General features: G+C 35.3%; 5 protein-coding genes across 6 annotated transcripts; 3 read left to right on the top strand and 2 right to left on the bottom strand.

The window, feature by feature from the left end:
* Window positions 1–209: 209 nt before the first annotated feature.
* LOC105176721 (putative multidrug resistance protein) lies at window positions 210–5,601 on the top strand. Its single transcript, XM_011099619.3, has 7 exons — window positions 210–645; window positions 737–791; window positions 891–1,078; window positions 1,159–1,616; window positions 1,709–2,249; window positions 2,373–4,318; window positions 4,579–5,601. The coding sequence occupies exons 1-7, from the start codon at window positions 463–465 to the stop codon at window positions 4,952–4,954; spliced, it is 3,747 nt and encodes a 1,248-aa protein (XP_011097921.2). The 5' UTR covers window positions 210–462; the 3' UTR covers window positions 4,955–5,601.
* Window positions 5,602–5,734: 133 nt separating this feature from the next.
* Window positions 5,735–6,663, bottom strand: LOC105176771 (protein NDR1). Of its 2 annotated transcripts, none has more exons than XM_011099675.3 (2): window positions 6,540–6,663; window positions 5,735–6,439 (listed from the first exon to the last, which is right to left on the bottom strand). In XM_011099675.3, the coding sequence occupies exon 2, from the start codon at window positions 6,435–6,437 to the stop codon at window positions 5,802–5,804; it is 636 nt and encodes a 211-aa protein (XP_011097977.2). In that variant the 5' UTR covers window positions 6,438–6,439; window positions 6,540–6,663; the 3' UTR covers window positions 5,735–5,801. The 2 variants fall into 2 exon arrangements, with proteins under 2 accessions (XP_011097977.2, XP_088733324.1); XM_088877198.1 differs by having other exon boundaries at window positions 6,546–6,660.
* Window positions 6,664–8,045: 1,382 nt separating this feature from the next.
* On the bottom strand, window positions 8,046–10,399 carry LOC105176720 (uncharacterized). Its single transcript, XM_011099618.3, has 5 exons — window positions 10,212–10,399; window positions 9,964–10,061; window positions 9,715–9,814; window positions 9,124–9,306; window positions 8,046–8,437 (listed from the first exon to the last, which is right to left on the bottom strand). The coding sequence occupies exons 1-5, from the start codon at window positions 10,266–10,268 to the stop codon at window positions 8,315–8,317; spliced, it is 561 nt and encodes a 186-aa protein (XP_011097920.1). The 5' UTR covers window positions 10,269–10,399; the 3' UTR covers window positions 8,046–8,314.
* A 4,157-nt stretch (window positions 10,400–14,556) lies between these two features.
* On the top strand, window positions 14,557–16,605 carry LOC105176719 (polyubiquitin). Its single transcript, XM_011099617.3, has 2 exons — window positions 14,557–14,670; window positions 14,996–16,605. The coding sequence occupies exon 2, from the start codon at window positions 14,996–14,998 to the stop codon at window positions 16,367–16,369; it is 1,374 nt and encodes a 457-aa protein (XP_011097919.1). The 5' UTR covers window positions 14,557–14,670; the 3' UTR covers window positions 16,370–16,605.
* A 2,796-nt stretch (window positions 16,606–19,401) lies between these two features.
* Window positions 19,402–21,755, top strand: LOC105176718 (protein translation factor SUI1 homolog). The gene is made up of 5 exons (XM_011099616.2): window positions 19,402–19,575; window positions 20,447–20,548; window positions 20,863–21,068; window positions 21,170–21,223; window positions 21,461–21,755. The coding sequence occupies exons 2-5, from the start codon at window positions 20,512–20,514 to the stop codon at window positions 21,503–21,505; spliced, it is 342 nt and encodes a 113-aa protein (XP_011097918.1). The 5' UTR covers window positions 19,402–19,575; window positions 20,447–20,511; the 3' UTR covers window positions 21,506–21,755.
* Window positions 21,756–23,231: the final 1,476 nt, after the last annotated feature.

The raw sequence follows: 23,231 nt of genomic DNA, 5'->3' as shown, positions 1-23,231 counted from the left end.
GTTGCATCATCATGTAAGACAGAATGAAGAAACAATTAGAAACATACATTCGGCTTCACGTCATCAAAGAAGAGACAAAATGTGAAGACAATTGGTAGGAAGCTAAACAGTGATAGAACATAAGATTTCTAACATTAAAAAACAACCAAGGAATTAGCAAATTCCTAATCATGCTCTCTCATTTGGTAGTTTCCATAGAGAGAAATAGTTAAACACTTTGAATCATTCAGCAAAGCAAAGACAACTAGTGATAAAACAAACAGCCGGCAGATGTGTACGAAACATAGGATGCGGATCCTTTACTTGATTATATTTTGAAAGAGCAGCCAATTACGGCCTGCAGAAGTAAAGGGGCGTCATCAGTTCGTGAACTCCTATATAGAACATAGAGTGTGCCGCTGGTGAACAAGAAGTTAGCTGCATATATTCCACCTTCAGAAGTAGGTTGATCCCTCTTCAGGAATGGGGACGAAAGATGGTATTTTCCGTTATGCGGATGGGACGGACAAGTTGCTGATGTTTTTCGGGGCGTTGGGCAGCATTGGAGATGGACTGCAGGTACCCCTCATGATGTATGTTCTCAGTGATGTGATAAATGAGTATGGACACCTTGATAGTGCTGTCTCGACTCGATCTGTGAACAAGGTAAGGTGTAATTGACATGCTGAAGTTTCTTGTTGGAAAATGAATTGTATGTACTAATAATTCACATGCTGCTAAATGTTTTCTGTGACAGTATGCACTCAGGCTATTCTATGTTGCGGTTGGAGTGGGGCTATCTGCTTTTGTTGGTATGCGATCTTTGAGTATATAAAAGTTGACAGAGAAGCGAAATCTTCCGGTTTCTTTTGCTTGATTCTAAGTAGTTTTGCGCCGATGCGTGTTTGCAGAAGGATTATGTTGGGCAAGAACGGCAGAGAGACAGACTTCTCGGATGCGATTAGAGTACCTGAAATCTGTCCTTAGACAAGAAGTAGGCTTCTTCGACTCTCAGGCAGCGGACTCGTCAACTGCTTATCAAGTCGTCTCGACAATAGCATCCGACTCAAATACAATTCAAGTTACCATAGGAGAGAAGGTATTCACTTACTCCACAAACCTGCTTCTTCTGTAAGGAATATCGTGTGCTTATGAATTTTCTTTTTTTCTTGAGTGTAGATACCTGACTGCCTCGCCTACATGTCGTCGTTCTTCTTCTGCCTGATATTTGCATTCACGCTATCATGGAGGCTTACGTTGGCTGCTATTCCGTTCACCTTGATGTTCATTGTCCCCGGGCTTGGATTCGGGAAGATGATGATGGACGTGGCGATCAAGGGGATTGAATCTTATGCAGTCGCTGGTGGGGTTGCAGAGCAAGCAATTTCTTCTATCAGGACGGTGTACTCCTACGTTGCGGAGAATCAAACTCTTGAGAAGTTCAGCAATGCACTTCAAAAGACAATGGAGCTGGGAATAAAGCAAGGATTTGCAAGAGGACTGATGATGGGGAGCATGGGAGTTATTTACATTAGCTGGGGATTTCAAGCTTGGATAGGTTCACTTCTTGTCAGCAAAAGACAAGAAAAGGGTGGAGATATATTCGTAGCCGGATTCAACGTTCTCATGGGAGGATTGTGAGTCAGTTCTTGTTTAAGTATTGTACAGAAAAAACTTCAAGAAATCTTCCCAGCTCAATCCTGATATCTGTATCTGTTGGTCTGTGCAGAAATATTCTGACTGCTCTTCCAAACCTAACAGCAATAACAGAAGCAAAGTCTGCTGCTGTTCGGATTACAGAGATGATCGACCGTCAACCAGCAATTGATGCTGACGACAAGAAGGGAAAAGCTCTATCCTATGTGCGAGGCGAAATTCAATTCAAAGGCGTTTATTTTAGCTACCCTTCTAGGCCGGATACACCCGTCCTGCAAGGCTTGGATCTAACAGTTCCTGCGGGAAGAACGGTAGGTCTCGTGGGGGGCAGTGGCTCTGGGAAGTCCACCGTAATTTCTCTGCTTCAGCGATTTTACGACCCTATAGAAGGCGAAATTTTGGTGGATGGGTACAAAATAAATAGGCTGCATCTCAAATGGTTGAGAGCCCAAATGGGATTGGTTAATCAAGAACCAGTCCTCTTTGCGACGTCTATTAAAGAGAACATCTTGTTTGGGAAGGAGGACGCGACGATGGAAGATGTAGAGAAAGCAGCCAAGGCTGCAAATGCCCATGATTTCATTGTCAAACTACCCGATGCATATGAAACTCAAGTAAGACTGCTGCTTTTTAAGAAAAGCAACTTGAAAGTAGTTACTTCTGATTGCAGTAAGTGTTTGTTTTGCTTAACGATTCTATCGATGCTGAGCTGACCAGGGAGACTTGGAAATCTGCAGGTTGGACAGTTTGGAGTTCAGTTGTCCGGCGGACAAAAGCAGCGAATAGCTATAGCAAGGGCTTTGATAAGGAATCCAAAGTTACTGCTTCTGGATGAGGCTACAAGTGCACTTGACACAGAGTCAGAGCGAATTGTACAGAAGGCCATAGACCAGGCATCTAAGGGAAGGACTGTGATCGTCGTTGCACACCGTCTCTCTACCATCAAAACGGCTAATCTGATCATGGTTCTCAAGTCGGGACGAGTAGTTGAATCAGGCTCACACGATGAGCTTATGCAACTAAGCGGAGGAGAGTATAACAACATGGTGGAGTTGCAACAATCAGCCGGTGAGATTGACTCTGCAGCTAACTTCAATCCTCAGAACGGAAGAAATAACCATAGGATGATCGTCCCTGCAAGCCCAGCAAGTGTTATGTCAAGCCCACGAACTCCATCTCTGTACCCATTGAGCCCGGCATTTTCCATGAGTGCACCTTATTCTGCTCCTTTTTCTGTTCAATATGAGGAAGCGTATGACAGTGGTGATGAAGATTCATACCAACCAGCTTATCCTGCTCCTTCACAATGGCGTTTGCTGAAAATGAACGAACCGGAGTGGGGTAAAGCTTTGCTAGGATGCTTAGGAGCAATAGGCTCCGGAGCAGTTCAACCGATTAATGCATACTGTGTGGGAGCACTCATAGCAGTTTACTTCAGATCTGATAAATCCTCAATTCCATCTCATGCAAGAATCTATTCTCTTGTGTTTTTAGCCCTTGGAGTGTTCAACTTCTTCACCAACCTACTCCAGCACTACAATTTCGCAATCATGGGAGAAAGGTTAACCAAACGGATCCGGGAGATGATGCTGAAAAAGCTGATGACTTTTGAGATTGGATGGTTCGATCAGGACGAAAATACAAGTGCAGCCATATCCGCCCGGCTATCAACAGAAGCTAACATGGTTCGTTCCCTTGTTGGTGACCGCATGTCACTATTGGCTCAAGCGATTTTTGGGGCTACCTTCGCCTACACCCTAGGACTTTTTTTGACATGGAGGCTAGCCCTTGTGATGATGGCGGCGCAACCATTACTCATTGGAAGCTTTTACGCGAGGAGCGTTCTGATGAAGAGCATGTCTGCAAAAGCCCAAATAGCACAGAAGGAAGGAAGCCAACTTGCAAGTGAAGCAGTCATTAACCACAGAACGATAACTGCTTTCTCGTCTCAGAAACGAATCGTGGGCCTCTTCCGAGACACACTAGAAGGGCCGAGAAAGGAGAGTATTCGACAATCCTGGTTTGCAGGAGTTGGCCTTTTCAGCTCACAATTTCTTGCAGCAGCTTCGACAGCTTTAGCTTACTGGTATGGTGGAAGGCTATTGGCGAAGGGGTTAATATCTCCTGAACGACTTTTCCAAGCATTTCTAGCACTGCTTTTCACTGCATACACCATTGCAGAAGCTGGAAGCATGACTAATGATATATCAAGAGGAAGCAGTGCTGTCGGATCTGTTTTTGCAGTCCTCGATAGGAAAAGTGAGATCGATCCAGAGAGCTCGGACAGCAGAAAGACGGACAGTATTAGGGGTCGGGTGGAGCTAAGAAAAGTAGTCTTTGCCTATCCGTCAAGGCCTGATCAGCTGATCTTAAAGGGCCTCAGCCTCAAAATCAATGCAGGAACTACTGTTGCATTAGTCGGCCAGAGCGGTTCAGGGAAATCTACAATCATTTCGCTCATTGAGAGATTTTATGATCCGATCAATGGGTCAGTTTGTATCGACGATAAGGACATCAAGGATTACAATCTGAGATCCTTGAGGTCACATATTGCGTTAGTCAGCCAGGAACCTACCCTGTTTGCAGGTACCATCTACGAAAACATTGCCTACGGGGAGAAGAACGCCCGGGAATCAGATATAAGAAAGGCTGCTATACTAGCTAATGCACATGAATTTATAAGGTATGGAATCTATAGCTCTTCCCTATTGTTGTTATCTTTTACAATAATGCAAGACAGTTAGTGAACCATGTGCACAACAATGGAAAGAAAAATCAAACACAAGACACGAAAATACAACCCAGTTTGGAGAAAGCTGCCTATGATCATTTCAAGTTTCTTTTAATAGATTAAGTTCGGTAAACAATCATTCATACGAAAACCAGTCTCCATCTAAGCCAACCCTCCCTGTCTAACTCTAGTTTACACTTTTTCCACGACAGTGGGATGAAGGACGGATACGAAACATACTGTGGAGAAAGAGGAGTTCAGCTCTCCGGAGGGCAAAAGCAAAGAATAGCATTAGCACGCGCCATTCTGAAGGACCCCACGATCCTTTTACTAGACGAAGCAACAAGTGCTCTAGATAGCGTCTCGGAAAGCTTGGTTCAAGAAGCCTTAGAGAAGATGATGGTAGGTCGAACGTGCATTGTGGTGGCTCACCGGCTATCCACAATACAGAAATCCAACTCCATTGCTGTGATCAAGGACGGAAAAGTTGTGGAACAAGGCTCACACTCTGATCTAATGGCTATGGGGAATCGCAGCGCGTATGTCTCTCTGGTTAGACCACAGGGCGGAAGCTCTCCTTACCGCTGAGAAATAAAAATCCGGGATTTGGATCAAGATCATGGTTTACTCCAGTATGCAGTTTCTTGCATGTAATGGCAGCACATGAAGTTTTGTAATGTCTTCATAATGTAGTACTTCGCCACATAAGAACCAGTGTTGTCTGAGTGTTGATGTGAAGATCTCCTCCATCTGAATGACTATGTATATTGTCTTTTCTCAAGAATGGTAAGAATATCATTTACCCCTATTGTAGATTTGCTAGCTGCCTCTGTGCTCAACTGATGATCAAGCAATTAAAACCAGAGAATTATAAAACAGAAATGCAATACGTATTTGAGGAGTGTATTTAAAAATGTAATTATGATTTTTTAATAGGACAAAGTATTATTATAAATGTAGAATTATATTTTGATGGTGAGTATTTTATATAAAATATGGATATAATAAAAAGGAATGGTTAGCATATCAATACCTATGTAAAATCCATATTGTTTATTTATATAAAAAGGGATTTTACATATACGATAAAATGAAATAAGAGTGCATTTGGTTAATGTATTTGAACTCGAGGGACGGAATTACAGAAAGAATTTAGATTTTAGAAAAGAAATTAGAGAAAAAATTCGAAAGGATTGCAATTAAAATCTATCAATATTTAATAAAACATAATTTAACATTAAAATCGAAGTATTCGAAATCCTTTAAATTAAATTATCTAAACAAATTTAAAAAATTTATTATTAAGCATTTAAAGTTCGTAATTTTGAATTCTTTAATCCAAATGCGATACTAAGACATATTTACGTCTGAGCCCGGAAAAAGAGAGTTATTTCATTAAGACCCAAAAAAATAATAAAAAATTAGTATTTACAAGTTACAACAACAAAATCATTGTCAAACTGAAAACAAACACGGGTCCCACAGTCGCCGGATCTGGCGCCCCGGATTTCAACTTAATCCCCTTCTTCTTCACCTTCCCGCCGGAGTCGTCCACCGCCACATCGCCGCCCACCACCAAGCTTTCCCTTTTGGTATACCAAAACAAAATCTTATACTTCACCCTGGTTGCCAAATCCACCCTAAAACTCACCGTTGATCCGTTTGAAACAGCGTCGAGCGCTGCTGCCCACGGCAGCCCACTAGCCCCGACCAGCTGTTTCCGGTGAGCTTTCTTCTCGTGGCCCTGGTGGAACCCCGGCACCGTGTAGTTGGCTACGGGGATTCTAGAGGTGTTTTGCGTGTAAAAAAAGGTGAGGTTGATGTCAGCGTAGTTTACGCCTTTGTCCTTCATTCCATTGTTGAGCTTGAGATCGAAGTAGAGGGTGTGGTTGTTCCTGGCGGCGGAGGAATTGTCAGTGGTGTTGAGGAAAGGAACGTAGAAGCGTTCGATGGAGCAAGTGGGTTTGTAGGTGCGCAGGCTGAGCCACATAAAGAGAGCAGTGAGGCCGGAGGTGAATATGAAGCTGCAGCAGCAACGGCAGCAGCCGGCGGTGTCGTCGTCCCCGGCCATGGCTGTGGAGGAGGGGAAGTGAAGTGGATGAGAAGAAAAGGATCAGAGCAGGAGGTGTGTATGGTGGGGGATTGGGGAAGGAGAATCATGTCGTGCTCTTACCTTTACCTTTTGATCTCACATGATGACTAGTTTTTCATGTTCGCCGTTTTTCACCATGGTGAATGCTACTTCTTGAAATTTTTTAAATACAACTTCCTTGCTGTAATTATAATCATAATAAGAAGAAAGGTAATTAGAACCAACACTCTTAATATATGACAAATGTTCATTTATTATTTAAAAATTTATAAACATATTTTTTTAAATTATAACTACTCAACAAATTATCATATCACAAAGAAATTGATCGTAGTGATGTGAAATTATCATATCACGAAGAAATTCTAACTCATTCTTATATTAAGTTTGATCAAATATGAATTAATTATATAATAAATATAATATAATTATAAATTTAAAGAAAATAAAAAATAATTAATAGTACAACTTCATTTACTATGTAATTAGTTTAATTAAGATAAATCTTGTTTAAATAAGAACTTGTGAAAAAGGGAGCCAATCAACTGGAATAGTACGGACTCCATACTCAGAAGTCAGAAGACGTGTATATTCTCTCCAATATTTAACGTGGCCTTACTTTTTAAAAAAACAAGAAATGCCTTAATATTAGAAAGATTTGTTTCCGTCATGTAATGGCATTAACAGTTCCGCTATATTTTCCTTTTTTTTATTTATACTTTTGGAGTTTTGTTATAATTTATTAAAGAAAAGAAGTGATATTTGTACATTTTTAAAGTGGGATCCAATTCATTAATGCTGATATGATATGATATGATGACCCAATATTTTTGTACATTTGTTATAAGGGCACGCCTTTTTGAGTAAAAGAATCTACCTGATTGCATTCCTTATTTTTTTTATTAATTTAAACAGATTCATAAAAGTGAGTTTTATTAACTTTCTACCATCATGGTAATCATTATTGTACAGAATCTATATATAGTATCTCGTAAATAAATCCATCTGAGGGAATTTCCAATTTTACTTATTAATATTTTCCAACATGGAAAAGGAAAGTTAGTTATGAAGAAGCATAAGAATGCGGTGAAGAGAGAGACAAGAGATGAATTTTCATTCGTCAAATTACATTTTAGTTAATGATTTTGATAAGTTACCCCAATTTAAACAATCATCTAATAATGAGTCTAATTAGTCCATTTTCATTAGATTTTCATCTATTTTTTTGTGGTGATCTGACTAAAATGTTATTGTGAACTATAAATTATAACTTTATTTATTTTTTAAATTTTTTTTATGAACTAAGTGGATAATTTTTTAAATTCTTTCCATCCACTCTCGTCCAATTTTTTTACAAAATAAATAAATACTATAAGGCAAAATTGACAATTTCAAAACTCCGTTCAAAAATTACATTATTTTATAAAACATCAAGGGGGTATTACTAATTTTTCAAATAATAAGAGAGTATCTGTAATTATGCCAAATTTTGTGAGAGTTAACTGTAATTTACCCTAATATTTTTATCACACGGTGAATGTGGGGGTCTCTAATTGCAGGCAATGAAAAGGGGTAACGGGACAATCATGATCGAGCCACCCAAACGATGACATTTTATTTACTAGAGCATACGAGACAACATAAAATTTACATACAAGAACAACAAATATAAATCACTGGAAGCAGCATTTGAAGACAAAATAGTAATTTTATCATTTCGATTTTTGGAAAAATGCCCACACGATCAAATTTACTGGCTAGAGGTATCTAAACTAGAGGAGGTATAAAATTTCCAAATGAAGAAGTCAACTTACAAGGATACTAGATTTTTCGGTACTTAGGTCAAAGGAAGCATTTTACTCGTCATCTTTATAGGGGTACTCCTCAGGGATTTGCTTCAGAAGCTTCACCTGCAACTCGAATACGTCGTCTCCTTTGAGCATGTCACGCAGCCATGTGACCTCAGTTTTCATAGACACCTATATACAGGAAGAGAAAGGGTAACTGTAACGTGACAATACTAGGATTGTTACATTATCGTGCATTTATCTTGCAAGCAGGTCCCAGTTAAAATATCGACCAAATTAACGAAACAGCAGAAAGGATCACAATGGAAAGGCCAAATAAGGACCTGTACTTACCAACACTAAGATAATACCCTACTGTCAAATTCTTTTGGTTCTTTCTCTTCCCTATGCTGTTTCATATTGAAGCTTAAGTTTTTAGTATTTGTTTGGCTAATGAACTTTAGAGCTTTTAAGATGTTTTTGGAGTTAATCTTGTCGTTTATATGATCAAAACCAAAGGAGCATGTTGGTTCTTGAAGAAAAAGTTTGCATCTCCTTACTCTTTAAGAAGCTTATACAACTACTAAATTTTTTTTTTTTTAGAGCATAAGCTCCAATCTATATTGTTTACCAAAACTCTGGAGTATCTTTATAAGATATTTTTACATATAAACAAGATCGTCCAAAGAAAAATAGAATAATATGCTTAATTATCAAAACAAGACATATTTCAAAAAGACAAAGCAGAAATCATGAGATTATGCTAAAAGTTATATGTGGAAACAACACATTCAATAAGAAGGCATAGTAGAATGCCCGCTTAGGAAAGAACATTAGATATATGAACAAAAGGAGTTTATAGAGGGGAGAAAGCTTACCATCTCTAGAGCTCCTCTGACAACTCCACTTAAAATGTTGCAATAATGAAGACCTTGACAGGTATCCGGAAGCTCAACAAAGTCTACCAAAGGATTATCCTCCAAAATTAAACTGCAGGTTGTCCCTTCCGTATCCCAGTTCGTGACAGATGCAGTGACCCCCAAGAACATTTTGAATCCAACCTGTTCATGTGAAATTTAATAGTAATACAGAGTTTTTTTTTTTTTTTTTTCAAAATACCTTATATACTCGAAAGACTAATCCATAGATAAAGTAACAAATCTTCAGCCATAGACTCTCCAGAGTGCTACCCATAACTCATAAGCCACCATTAAAACGATGTATGCTAAAAGTGAGATCATGGTAGCAAACTTGAACTTGGGGAAAATATTTACTAGACTAAAAATGAACACATCATAAAGACAAACTTCTTCCTGCTTTTCCATCTTTCCGATTTCCTCACAAATCACGTTGGTGACCACTGTGAGACAAGTTCTAGAGTAAAGGAAACTGTAACCCTAACTTCACAAACAACTCAAATTCAATAGCACAATTAACAGCAAGACTGAGAAGAAATAGCACGAGAAAACCTTGGCGATGACTTCAGCTGTTTCCCTAAAATCAACACATCTCGATACATTAGATTTCGCGAGAAATTCATCTACTAGCCGGACCCCAATATTATATCCCCTGCAATGAAACAACACCAGTAATTAACAAATTCATCACACTAAAAAAAGAAGAAACTGAAATACGTCATTAAGTCCTGAAACTCAAGCAACATTGCAATTACATTAAAAAAAAATTAACATCGGAGAAAAAAAATGACAATCAATCACATTTGATCGAGCTGCTTGTTGACCTCATCCACCTCCTCCAGATCGGTGAGCAATTGGCGCACGATAGCGCCGTACGTCAGAGTAAACAGCTCCGCATTCTGCCAGCATATAATCAAATAATTAACCGAAATAACAAAATTAACACAAACAATTAACCAAACGGAGTAATGTAATACTCAGAATCAAATACGCAAAGAAAACAAACAAAGAAAACAATCGATTTTGGTTTCTCCACAAACGATACTTGCCACGCGATCAACACTGGCGAAAATCGCATCACCGGACTTGGGAGCGGCGGGAGCCATGAGAGACGGGAGAGAGGATTTAGATCTTCGAATAGGGAGAGTGAGTAGAGATCCGAGTCCGAATTACGACTAAAGACTCCTGGCAGAAATGTGGGAGTGGAGGCCGAAACAACGCTTTCTTGAAAGTGCAGCGGCTGTGGACTAAAAGCGTGGTATAAAATCTACTTACATATTAACAATAACTAGTTCAAGAATACATAGCATGAAATTTGAAATTCGACCTCTTTTCTTTTTCTTTTTCTTTTTTTCTTTTTTCCCTCATTTAATTTACCTAGTAAAGATAAATGAACTTTTAAATAGTAGTAAAATTAAGTAATCTACTACATCAATATTATTTGAAATGACATATATTCTTTAGGATTAATTACCGTTGGAATTTAAACACCCTTTAAAAATATAAAATTACATTTTTTCAAAAAAAAAAAAAAAAAATTCACTTTCTCCTCTTTGAAAAATCTCTGTTTACACCCTCTCCCCTTCTATTAGAGTTTCGGTAAAAAATATTGACGAGCGCATACAAAATTACATAAATTTTTAATTTTGTCTCTCGTTTAATATTATCATGTATGTTTTTATACTTATAAAGGGTAATATAATATATATATATATAGTGAGTTCAACATCACTGCATTTTTCCCCTTAGAGGTACAAAATTATTATATTAAAACATTAAATGAGGGGTAATTGAAAATGTATATAATTTTTTTTTTGCTTAAATCAGCGCTTTTTAGTCAAATCCTAACGAAAATAGATCAAATATAAATAATAAATTTTCAAAAGAGATGTAAAGGTTTGAATGTAATCAACCCTATTTACAATAGATTCCACTTTTATCTAAAATAAAAATATTATTTGTAACAATAATATGTTCATTTGAAATCCATCGTAATGGCACAAAATATAATTTAAAATGAAAGTTCAAAGGTTTCAACTCTTATGTCGCGTGAATTTATCAAAACAAGTGATGGATTCAAAATCCTTCAATCCAAACACGACAGTTGATAAATTCTAATGTGCTTGTGCTTAAATTACTCACTAAATTGCAAAGTATAAGATATGAGCGATATTAAAAAAGTGTTTGATAATCTTTTTCGGGAAGAAGTGTATAAATTCCCAAAATAAAATGTTAGAAGCTTATAAGTTCTCTTTTTTAAAAAGAAATAAAAAATAATATTGTCGACTTATTATAGGATCTTAACAAATTTATCATTACTAAAATTTTATAAATTTCACAATTTATTTTATCCAATACTTTATGAACTTATTTTTAAAATGAGATCTAACTTCTTATACGCTCTAAAAACAACTTATAAAATATATAAATGTATAAATTTAGAAATACACTCCCCTCTTCTAAATTTTGGTGTAATTACACGTAAACTCTCTATGGTTTGAAAAATTACATCAAGCACTCATGAGGTCTGTTTCAATCTAACAAATTAGGTCATACGTTAGTCAAAATTAACCCAATTTGCTGATATTAACAAAAAAATTAAGAAAAAAATGTACATTTACCTCCAATTGAATTATTACTAACTTATTGCAGGTAAAATGAATATTTTTATGATCAAACTATTCTCATATATCTTTACGCGTTAATGCACATGAAAAGGTACATCTTCACTGTTATAAGGGTAGTTTAGTTCGAAAAAAATTATTTGACCTACAATAAATTAGTAATAAATCAATCAAGAATATATATTATTTTTTTTCATTCATTTTTTCTACTAATATCGCCAAATTTAGTGAATTTTGACTAATAGTGGGACTAATTTATTAGATGAAAGCAAACATCATTGATGCTAAATGTAATTTCTCAAATTATGGACTAATTTGTTTGAGGGTATTTTAGAACATATATATTTAGCATCCAAAGTTAGTTATACTTAAACCCTCAACTTATTTGATAACTAACAGTCGACTGCACTCAACGTATGTCCAAAAAAAAAGAAAAAAGCAAAATTTACATGTTTATGAGGAGAAAAAAGACGGTAAGTACACCTTTCGTGAATTATAATAGCATGAATATATAAACTATATGTATAAAAAAAATTAATAAAAATTAGATACCGGCAATTACTATCTTTCAAAATTATGTATTTTGAATTACTGTATACGAAGTTAATTTTTCTAAACACTCCCTATTTAATTAATAGTATAAATGCAGATATTCTCATATATATTATTTTACGACGAGGGTGATCATTTATAATATTTGTAGTAATTGATTGTAATTTTTAAATTAATATATCTTTAACTTTATTATTCAATTATAATTTAAAAATAATTATAACATATAACAATAAATATATTTAAAAAAAAAAAGACAATGCATGTCGTCTAACATGTATTGAATTTTTTTTTGGATTACATAAAATTTACGTACAATTACAATAAAAATTAAAAAAACAGTATAATTATTCTAATAATAATTAAAAAAAAAAACAAAAGAACGGATTATCTTTCATTTCAGACACAACAGAAGCATTCCTATTAAAATAATAGAAAATGATGTATGGTTTTTTTAATGACAAGTTGCCGTCGATTCAACGGCACACACACAAAAGCGGTATTTTTTGAACGGTGTTGTTGTATTTTTTATTTATTTATTTATATAATTTATCTTTATCAAAAAAATAAAATACGATTTTGTGATTCATAATTATGCAATTAATTATAGTTCACCTAAATTTGTTGGACCTACTCAATTATTTTCCTCCACACCCCTTACCCAAATCCCCAACCCTGTTGGGGCGCGTGGCACCCATATTTCTTTCATTCTTATAATTATTATTTAAACAAAAATAATAATGTAGGCAATATTATTTTAAAATCCCAAAATAAAAAAAATAATAAAGATAAATTACGACGAGTTATTTAATATAATTATATATTTTTTTATTATTTAAAACTTTATCAATATTACTTAATTTTAATGATTGTCTAATAATTTGTCCAATTCGTTGACTTTTAGTAGATTTTATTCCACTTTTTATGTTGATTTAATATTCTATATTATCATTTTACTTATTTTTAAATTTTCTGGGCTGAACATTTTTTTAAAAAAAATTATATATTTATAGGGTTAAATGACTAATTTTCACTAAATTCCAATAATATAGATAGAAATATTTATTTAATATATATATTTTTTCTCATGTGGGGCCTCTTAATTTGTCTACGCTATTAAATTTGATACGTTTTAAAAACATCTTATAAAGTATACGGGTTTATTTTTTTATCAAATAAATTTAATCAAACACCTTCTAAATTATATAAAAAATAAAAAATGAACTTCAATTATTTATCTAATTCTAGCTCAATATGCATTAAATTAAATTCAAAATCAAGCATTTAAAATTGCTTCCTCCTCTTTGTTCTTTAAATTATATTACGTAATAACATAAATATGAATATTCTTATAAAGATTTTCGTATTTAAAATTTATATTTAAGAATAGAGAGACAATATTTTAAATTTAAAATGAAATAAAATAATTTATGCGTTACATTAAAATGATAGTAATACAAGAACAATTAAATAAATTAAGGATAAGTATACTCCCATCTCCTGAAGTTTTAGTGTAATCAAACGTAAATTTCTCGTGGTCTGAAAATTTACATATAACATTTTTAAAATTTGATTATGTCTAATAAATAAGTCTATTCTTCAATCGAAATTTAACGAATTTGTTGATATTAACGAAAAAATCGAAAAAAATCTATATTTACCTCCGATTGACTTATTGTTGACTTATAGTATGTCTAATAATTTTTTTATGATCAAATTACCCTCATACGTCTTCACATGTTAATGCATTTGAGGATATATACATATTTACTGTTATGAGGATAATTTTATAAAAAAAAATTGTTTAATCTATAATAAATTAGTAATAAATTAATAAAAAATAAATATCAAATTTTTATTCAATTTTTTTGTTAATATAAGTAAATTTAGTAAATTTTGACAATAAAAAAACTTATTTTTAGTTATAAATAAATATTAGAGGTATTATATATAATTTTTCAAACTACAATAAATTTATCTGTACTTGTAAGAAATCTTAATTAAGGAAAAAAAAAGAAAAAGAAGAAAGCAAGTGTGCAACGGAATAATAGAGCGCGTGGAAGTGTGGTGGTCCTCACGCTTCCTAATAATCTCCGCCATTCAAAGAAAAGGACAACTTGCCTTTGCCGTATTGTATTCGTGCTCTACACGTCATCCAAACACGTGGCCTTATATTATAGGCTACTGGTGAAGGCAATTTTCTTTCTAAGTCGGTATCCGCGCCTATATAAGGAGGCGTTTCTCACCGTTCTTTCTCGTTCATAGTAGAATTTCAATCCTCTCCAATCCTCTATCATCTTCTCCAAATATCTCTCTAGGTCTTATTTTCAAGGTGAGGCTGCGAGTTCTTGATCTCTTTATCCGTGTGTATTCTATAGCTTGATCTCCTGTTGGATGATTTCTGGTTTAGGTTATGATTTGAAAAATCGGGTTTTTTGATTTATTGGTTTTGGTATTGGGGCCTCTGTGAAGAGTCTCCGATTTTGATTAAGCTTCCCCTTGATTGTTTGGTTGTTGAATTTTGTGTATAAGGGGGGGGGGGGAGTTAATTGTTGTGTTAATTGGTAGTTGGTTTTGTAGGTTTAGGGTTAATATGACTGGAATTGTTGGGGATGTTTGTTAGTTTGTTTACTGATAAGCCGGTTTTGATCGTACAGATGCAGATCTTCGTGAAAACTCTTACAGGCAAGACCATCACCCTTGAGGTGGAAAGTTCGGACACCATCGACAACGTTAAGGCCAAGATCCAGGACAAGGAAGGAATTCCCCCGGACCAGCAGAGGTTAATCTTCGCCGGAAAGCAGCTTGAAGACGGACGCACCCTCGCCGACTACAACATCCAGAAGGAGTCTACCCTTCACTTGGTCTTGCGTCTCCGTGGTGGAATGCAGATCTTCGTGAAGACCCTCACCGGCAAGACAATCACCCTTGAGGTGGAAAGCTCTGACACCATCGACAACGTCAAGGCCAAGATCCAGGACAAGGAAGGAATCCCCCCGGACCAGCAGAGGCTGATCTTCGCTGGCAAGCAGCTCGAGGATGGCCGCACCCTCGCCGACTACAACATTCAGAAGGAGTCTACCCTCCACTTGGTCCTGCGACTCCGTGGTGGAATGCAAATTTTCGTGAAGACCCTCACAGGCAAGACCATCACCCTTGAGGTGGAAAGCTCCGACACCATTGACAATGTCAAGGCCAAGATCCAGGACAAGGAAGGAATCCCCCCGGACCAGCAGAGGTTGATCTTCGCTGGCAAACAGCTCGAGGACGGTCGCACCCTTGCCGACTACAACATCCAGAAGGAGTCTACCCTCCACTTGGTCCTGCGTCTCCGTGGAGGCATGCAGATTTTCGTCAAGACCCTCACTGGCAAGACCATCACCCTGGAAGTCGAGAGCTCTGACACCATTGACAATGTCAAGGCCAAGATCCAGGACAAGGAGGGCATCCCCCCAGACCAGCAGAGGCTTATCTTCGCTGGTAAACAACTCGAGGATGGGCGAACACTTGCTGACTACAACATCCAGAAGGAGTCCACTCTCCATTTGGTGCTGCGTCTCCGTGGTGGTATGCAGATCTTTGTCAAGACCCTCACCGGCAAGACCATCACCCTTGAAGTTGAGAGCTCCGATACCATCGACAATGTGAAGGCCAAGATTCAAGATAAGGAGGGGATCCCACCAGACCAGCAGAGGCTTATTTTTGCTGGAAAGCAGTTGGAGGATGGCCGCACCTTGGCGGATTACAACATTCAGAAAGAGTCTACCCTGCACTTGGTTCTGAGGCTCCGTGGTGGTATGCAGATTTTCGTGAAGACCCTTACAGGGAAGACCATCACCCTTGAAGTTGAGAGCTCGGATACCATTGACAACGTCAAGGCAAAGATCCAGGACAAGGAGGGTATCCCACCGGACCAGCAGAGGTTGATCTTCGCTGGAAAACAGTTGGAGGATGGAAGGACCCTGGCTGACTACAACATCCAAAAGGAGTCCACTCTCCACCTTGTCCTCCGTCTCCGTGGTGGTTTCTGAATGTTGTCCGATCAATGCTGGTGCCATGGTTGTTTGTGGTGGATATGTCTGGTGTCTCTGTTCGTGGTGTCTGTCTGCTTATGGTGTTTGTTTCCTGTTTGCTATCTGGTTTTCTTCTGTTGTGAGCCATTATTGAATGGCTATGTCGATCTTTTATGTTTGTTGAAGATGATGCGTTGAAGAATTATGGGAGTTTACCCCTATGAATAATATTCTACTTGTAATTATTTCTCTCATACTTGTTCTTCGATGTTCTGGTGATATTGATATATATTTTGGATCGTTCATTATGGTGATAGGAAATACATATTTTTGGTTGCAAGAACTTATCCGCGACCGAATCCTACCTTTTCTTTGTTTTCTGAATTCAATCTCCGTGAATCTATGGTAGAAGATAGGTTACATGTATGCTTCTGGTGTTGAAGTGATCGGTTTGCAGTTAGCAGTGTTCTTTTTTCCCTAATCGGCTGGATGGTAAGTTTATGTATCGTCTTGGATTCCCTTTAAAGTGAGAAAACAATTGATTTCCTGTGACGGTATTAGTAAGTCCTTATTCACCTGTTTGGTTGTTCATCTGTTTGGTTGTTCATATTGAGTTTTATAGTTTGCTGGTCCATTTGGTTCTATCATCTTTGTTGGGTTTATACTAATGTTTAACAGGCTGAGACGAGTTGCATTCAAACATACACAGTACTGAGCCCCGTTTCAGTTTTCTACACGTTTGAGTTGTCATCATCTATAAGAGCTATGATTTGTTGTGTTATTAGGCCTCTTACAATAACGCTCCGTTTCATCTCTTCATGTTGAGAAGGAAGGATGCTTGTTTCAGTTGCAAGCCCTGCCCTTTTCTTTAACCTGGTTGTTCATTGTTCTTCATTCGGAGCTGATATTCAATGGGCATGATGCTGAATTCTCTTTTACGCTTTTATCTGTCCACTTTCAGGCCATGAAATCAAATGGACTTATCCTCCGCTCCACCCCCAACTTTCTTTGTTTGGTTTTGGTGAAAAATGGATGATTAAAAAAATTCCAAGTGAAAATGTATAGGGAAAGGAGCGTTTGGATACTTTAATCGGACCTACACAAAACTTTTCGGACAAGTATAAAAACAAAGAGATAAACATTTTATATTTATATTATTTGTATTCCAATGCTTTATTTACTGTCATTGATAGTATTTTTTATTTTATTTAAATTGAATAATTTCGATACGAATTTTGATGAATATTTTTATTTATAAAAGAAGGGTAAAATAAACTTTGTTCTCCTAAACTATCTCTGATGTAATACTTATCCTCTTAAATTAATAAATATAACACTTATCCCTTTGATTGGATCAAAATGCTCCTCATATTTTGAATAATTATATTATCTTGAATATATATTTTAGTATTTTGCATATTGAATTATTTTAATAAGAAAAGAATTTAAATTACAGGTGGAGTATAAATTAATATACATAGTAGATGTACAACAAATATAATTAACCAATAATTCATTATGCTTTTTCAAAAAAATTGACAAATATATATGTATGCGCTTAATCAAAAGTTAAATATTTTTTTAAATTTTTTTAAAGAAAATATATTCAAAAAATTATTTAATTACTCATTTTTATCTAAAAGAACAAATAGTTAGTACCTTAGTTTTATTCCAAAATTAATAAAATCTTTTTATGAAATTATTTTGTGTATTTGTTGTATTCATTCATTATTTAACTTGGAGTCTGTAAAATATAATAACATTCAGACTATTTAATTTACTAATTTTTGATTACTTCATTATAATTAAAAGATAGTTTTTTCAATTGAAAAAATTTAATTAAACTTAAAATACAAAATTATTAGAAAAAGAAATTTTTTGAACTATATATAATATAAACACGAAAGTGTCTAAAAATTTAACTATAGAGAGTAAGTGTTATATTTGTTAGTTTTTGGAGGAGGTACGTGTTACATCAAACATAATTCAGGTGGGCAAAGTGTACTTTATACTAAAAAAATGGTACTAATTAGGTTTTTTATTTAAGTATATCATTAAATTATTTATTTTTTAATATAAAATGAAGAGAAATAACTAATTGGTAAAATTATAAAACTACTATGTTCTTCTCAATATATATTTTTTTCATACCAAATAAAGAAAAGTATTTTAAATTTACTTCTCTTTCAATCATATCAAACAATGAGGAAAAACTACTACTCTTTCCCTACTCTTTTTCTTTTCACTTTTTTTCCCCATTTTACTCAGATTTCTCTCTCAATTGAATCAAACGAATCCTAACTCTGGTGTGGCATAATTATTTATTGCCAATAAAAGTTGTTCTATACCAATATTAAAGCTTAAAAATAGTTCTAATACGGTGTCGTAATACATGGGAAATAATATAATTTATACTATATAAAAAAGAAAATTCTATTTTGATTCACATATAGCGATTACTTGCACCGTAATACTAATTTTTTAAATTATAACAAACATTCTTATATAGTTTCAAACACCCCTATTCAAATTCTTTTCCTCATTTATGTGATCTATACTATCTATCTATACTAATATGAAATTTTCACCCATCCAAATATTTTTGTATCAATAGTATCCCTAAATTAATTTTATTTTATTTTATATATTTTAAATATAATTTTTTGATTTATATATTTTATTTTTATTTATAATATATTTTAAAATATAAATAATTATTTATTATATGCACGTAGAGACAATTTGCCATAACAACTAATATATATAAAAAAAACTCAATAACAAAAAAGGGCCCAATGACAATGTGGGCAGCTTTTTACTTCTATTTCATCCATCGTTTGATGGGCCAAATTACTAGATGCCCATTTCGCCAAACAAATCGGCCCATTACTCTGACCCTACTTCACATTACCAAACCCGTGAGTTCATGGGCCGGGTACTTAATCATCACATGAGACATCTCTACATGATGATTGCCACGTGTCCAAGCACCCCCAATCCGCGAAGCAGGATATAGGATCCCTTCTCGTAGTCTTCCTCGCGGCCGACCTAATCCCAATCCCAATCCCAACCCCAACCCCAACCACGCTGCTTTTTAAAAGCCTCGAAGTTCCACGAGGGCCACCGTCTTTATTCCTCCTTTTTCTCTCTGTTTTCCCCCAATTGGATTTGGGCTTTCCTTCTTTCATTCTCTTCTCTCCATCTTCAATTCGTATTCGGCTCAGGTGATCTCCTCTGCCCTTTGTTCCTCTACTCCTCTCAGATCTCTATGGATTAATCGTGATTGATTTTGACGGTCTGATGTTGATTTTGTTCGTTTCATTTTTCCTGTTGTTAATCGAGTTTGTTTGTGTGGTGCGTAATTGAAGATTTTGCGTTTTGTGATTTCCTTTTGAAATTTATTTAGAAGGGCTTTAGGTTGCTTTTCTAATTTTATTTTCCTACTAGTTTGTTAGGGTTTTTCATGTACGGGTTTTCTTGGGGGTTTAGATTGTTGATTCTTTCCGTTATCTGTGATTGATATCATTCTATGAGCCGATTTGACGCCGGCCCTTTTATTTCCCCTGTTGAATTGTTAGCCCGTTCAAGCGAGAAGGCCTGTAGAATAGGATGTTTTTAGAGTTCTTGGAGGTTAATGTGTTGTGATTTTGATTGGACTTCTCATATTGTTCCTGTCTGATTTTGCGGATTTTTGTTTGAATGAAATGGATGTGATCTCCGGACTTTTGGGTTTCTTATAACTTGAACTTTAAGCTGTTGTTGCTTCTTAAAATCTGGTGGTCTTGATGAGTCTGCTGTCACTTGGGAATGTTTATTAATCACCAGTCATGTTTTTGCTGGTTAATGATGCTAAGTTGTATGAGTAGTTCTGAATCCTCCTACGGTACTATATGGGTGTGGCCTTCAGTAAATAAATGAGGATGGCTTGTGACCTACAATGCTATTTTGCAAAACTTGATCTGGAGGCCTCCATATTATGTCATTAGATTAATTGAACTGTATGCTCAAGAATTTCAGGCTACCTTTTCAGAGAGCATGTGACGTGCCATGTTATGTTGGTTAATTATCTGTTTTTTTGTTTACCTCCTTGATTAGGTGTGAGCATTCAGATCTAGGTTGAAAGGTTCTCTTGTTTGCGTTTCCTGCATCAGCCAAGTTTCATGTCTGATCTTGATATCCAGGTTCCAACTGCTTTTGGTATGCATTTCTTCCTTATCTTCTCTCTTTCCTAGCCACCCAACACCCACACACACACCAAAAAAAAAAAAAAAAAAAAGAAAGGAATGATTAAATTCGATAATTACTTTGTTTGTTTCAATTTTTATCTTGCTTGAACTCAAATTTGGAGAGGTTGAATATAGTAAATAAAGCTTTTAAAGAAGGATACTGGTAAATAATAAGTTAGGGGAAAAAGTTGATCTAAGCTTGGAGGCTTATTTTGATGCAAAGACATTAGAAGTCCTTTTCTCGTTCTTGGGACCGACTAAATTAGTGCTTCATGTGATGGATAGATCCTTTTGCTGATGCAAATGCTGAGAATTCGGGTGCTGGGGCAAAGGACTATGTTCATATTCGCATACAGCAGCGGAATGGTCGGAAAAGCCTGACAACTGTGCAGGGATTGAAGAAAGAGTTCAGCTATAACAAAATCTTGAAGGATCTTAAGAAAGAGTTTTGCTGCAATGGTACTGTTGTTCAGGACCCAGAACTAGGCCAGGTTTGAGTTGATTCAAGTCTTCCTTTACTTTCTTTTTATTTCTTTTTCTTCAGAGAGAGTAAACATTATTCCCTTATATTTTTCTTTTTCCTTTTGTCAAGGTTATTCAACTACAAGGTGACCAGCGGAAGAACGTTTCAACTTTTCTTGTTCAGGTGATCACCCTGTCACGGTTTGATCTTTACATGTATTGACATGGGAACAAGTTTATTCAGAAGTAAAAATGTCAAAACTGAAGAATAAGAAAGAAAAAGGATGAACATTGTTTTTTTCCTGGATAAATAAAATAGTAAATATATTGAGGCATTTACCATGGTGTTGATGTTTGTGCTCAGTTAAGTTTGTGTACAAGACTATATCCTATTAACGTAATCCTTGGCTTTTGTTAACAGGCTGGAATTGTGAAAAAGGAGCATATCAAGATCCATGGTTTTTGAGCTGTAGCGTCCGCTTGTCTGCCACTCGATGTTGCATCATGTGAAGTACGATATGTGAAGAAGTTGTTAATCAAGTTAATTGTAATGCTTATGTGGTTGTCTGATACCCTATGATACTTTACTATTTACCTCTTGGTTTAGTTGCGTGTATCATGTGTGATGTTGATTGAAGGCTTGCTAGTGTTGATGGATATGAATAATTGTGATGTGCTCGATTCAAATACTATAAACCAACTTGTCTTCTTGTGTACCTTTCATTTGCACCCTTTTCCATCTATCTATTGATGCTAACTTGAGGGGAGTTTTCCTGGGGGAAATGAAATCATACTCCAGGTTGAGGGGTGCAATTTTAACAGATTGCGACTGTTTGATACATATTTATTGCTTGCAAAATGGGCTGGAATTAATGATGTACTATGTTTACATCTGAAGCAAAAGGGCTCTAACGAAAGCTATTTTCTTTAAACACTCGCACGCCATATAGATGCGCACACTTGAAAGTTGGAATACGAGAACTTTTATGAAGAAGTGTTGTTCTGAACCATTGTGTTTCTCCTGTCCCTTTCTGAGGAGGGGTTGTAATGTTCTAGAGGTTTGGGGAGGGTGTTTATTCTATTTCTATATAAAATACGAGTTTACCTGAGAAGATATGGAGTTTTATTTGAGTATTTGTGATAAACAAACATAAAGACATTGAGTTTCTAAAGTATCTTGTTTAGCAATATTTGTGATTTGTCTCATGAAGGATAGAAATTTGCCGTATGTGAAATAGTGCTTTAAGAAGATTGGAATAAATCCCTTCCATTAAACCTCACTCGGCATTTTTTAAAAAAAGAAATTTGATGTATTTATTTTTTTTAGAAAATTGTAAGTGCTAAATTTATGTTGGAAATTGGAGAGGATGGAAGTATAATTTGGTATGGTTATAGGATTAAAATTGTATTTTGTCGGTATATTCTTCACAATAAATTTAGGACAAATATATTACATCAACAAATGATTGCAATATCCAAATTAAGAGTGACGTATAAAGCATGTGTTAATTTGTAGCGAATTCAGCAATATCTGCGACTGAATGGGTTATTTGTCTTTTAGCCACAATGCTAAAGTGCAGTAAATGTGTTATTTGTTTTAGTTCAAATTTAAAATCAGACAAGATTAAAAGTGCCACACCTATAATTGCAGGATCTACAACCCATTTTCCTACTTAACCAATTATAATTTATACACAAGTTTCCTGCTGTAAGATAATTACTCCCAAATTAAGTAATATTTAGCAAAAGCCTAATATTTTATTTCAGATTCTCAATCTCCATCGATAATATTGTAGCACTCCCTAAGTCACACTTCATTAGAACTAATTGTTATATTATTTTTTTATTACAATTCATTTTATGAGAAATTTTCATTTGATCAGTAAATTGAGTTCTATTTTTATCAAATAATATGTAAATGTTATAAAAATAACATATACTCATCATTAACTTCCTCGTTCAATTCCATTCAACAACAAAATGTAATATATCAAAATCATCTATCAGTCTTTATATACATACATGATCGTAAATAGGCACACAACAACAACAACACGTAACATCAAAGTAATTTAAATAAGCATTTAACGAATATTAGTTAGGTTTACGATAAACAAGCGTACATATATATAAATTCAATTAGCTATATTTTACCTCAAGTCTCAAACGGGTACAGTAATAGAAGAAGCAAC

Source organism: Sesamum indicum, linkage group LG13, assembly GCF_026168435.1.
Source record: "Sesamum indicum cultivar Baizhima isolate 11 linkage group LG13, ASM2616843v1, whole genome shotgun sequence".
NCBI classification, from domain to species: Eukaryota; Viridiplantae; Streptophyta; class Magnoliopsida; order Lamiales; family Pedaliaceae; genus Sesamum; species Sesamum indicum.
This window is presented reverse-complemented; position numbering and strand designations above follow the sequence as displayed.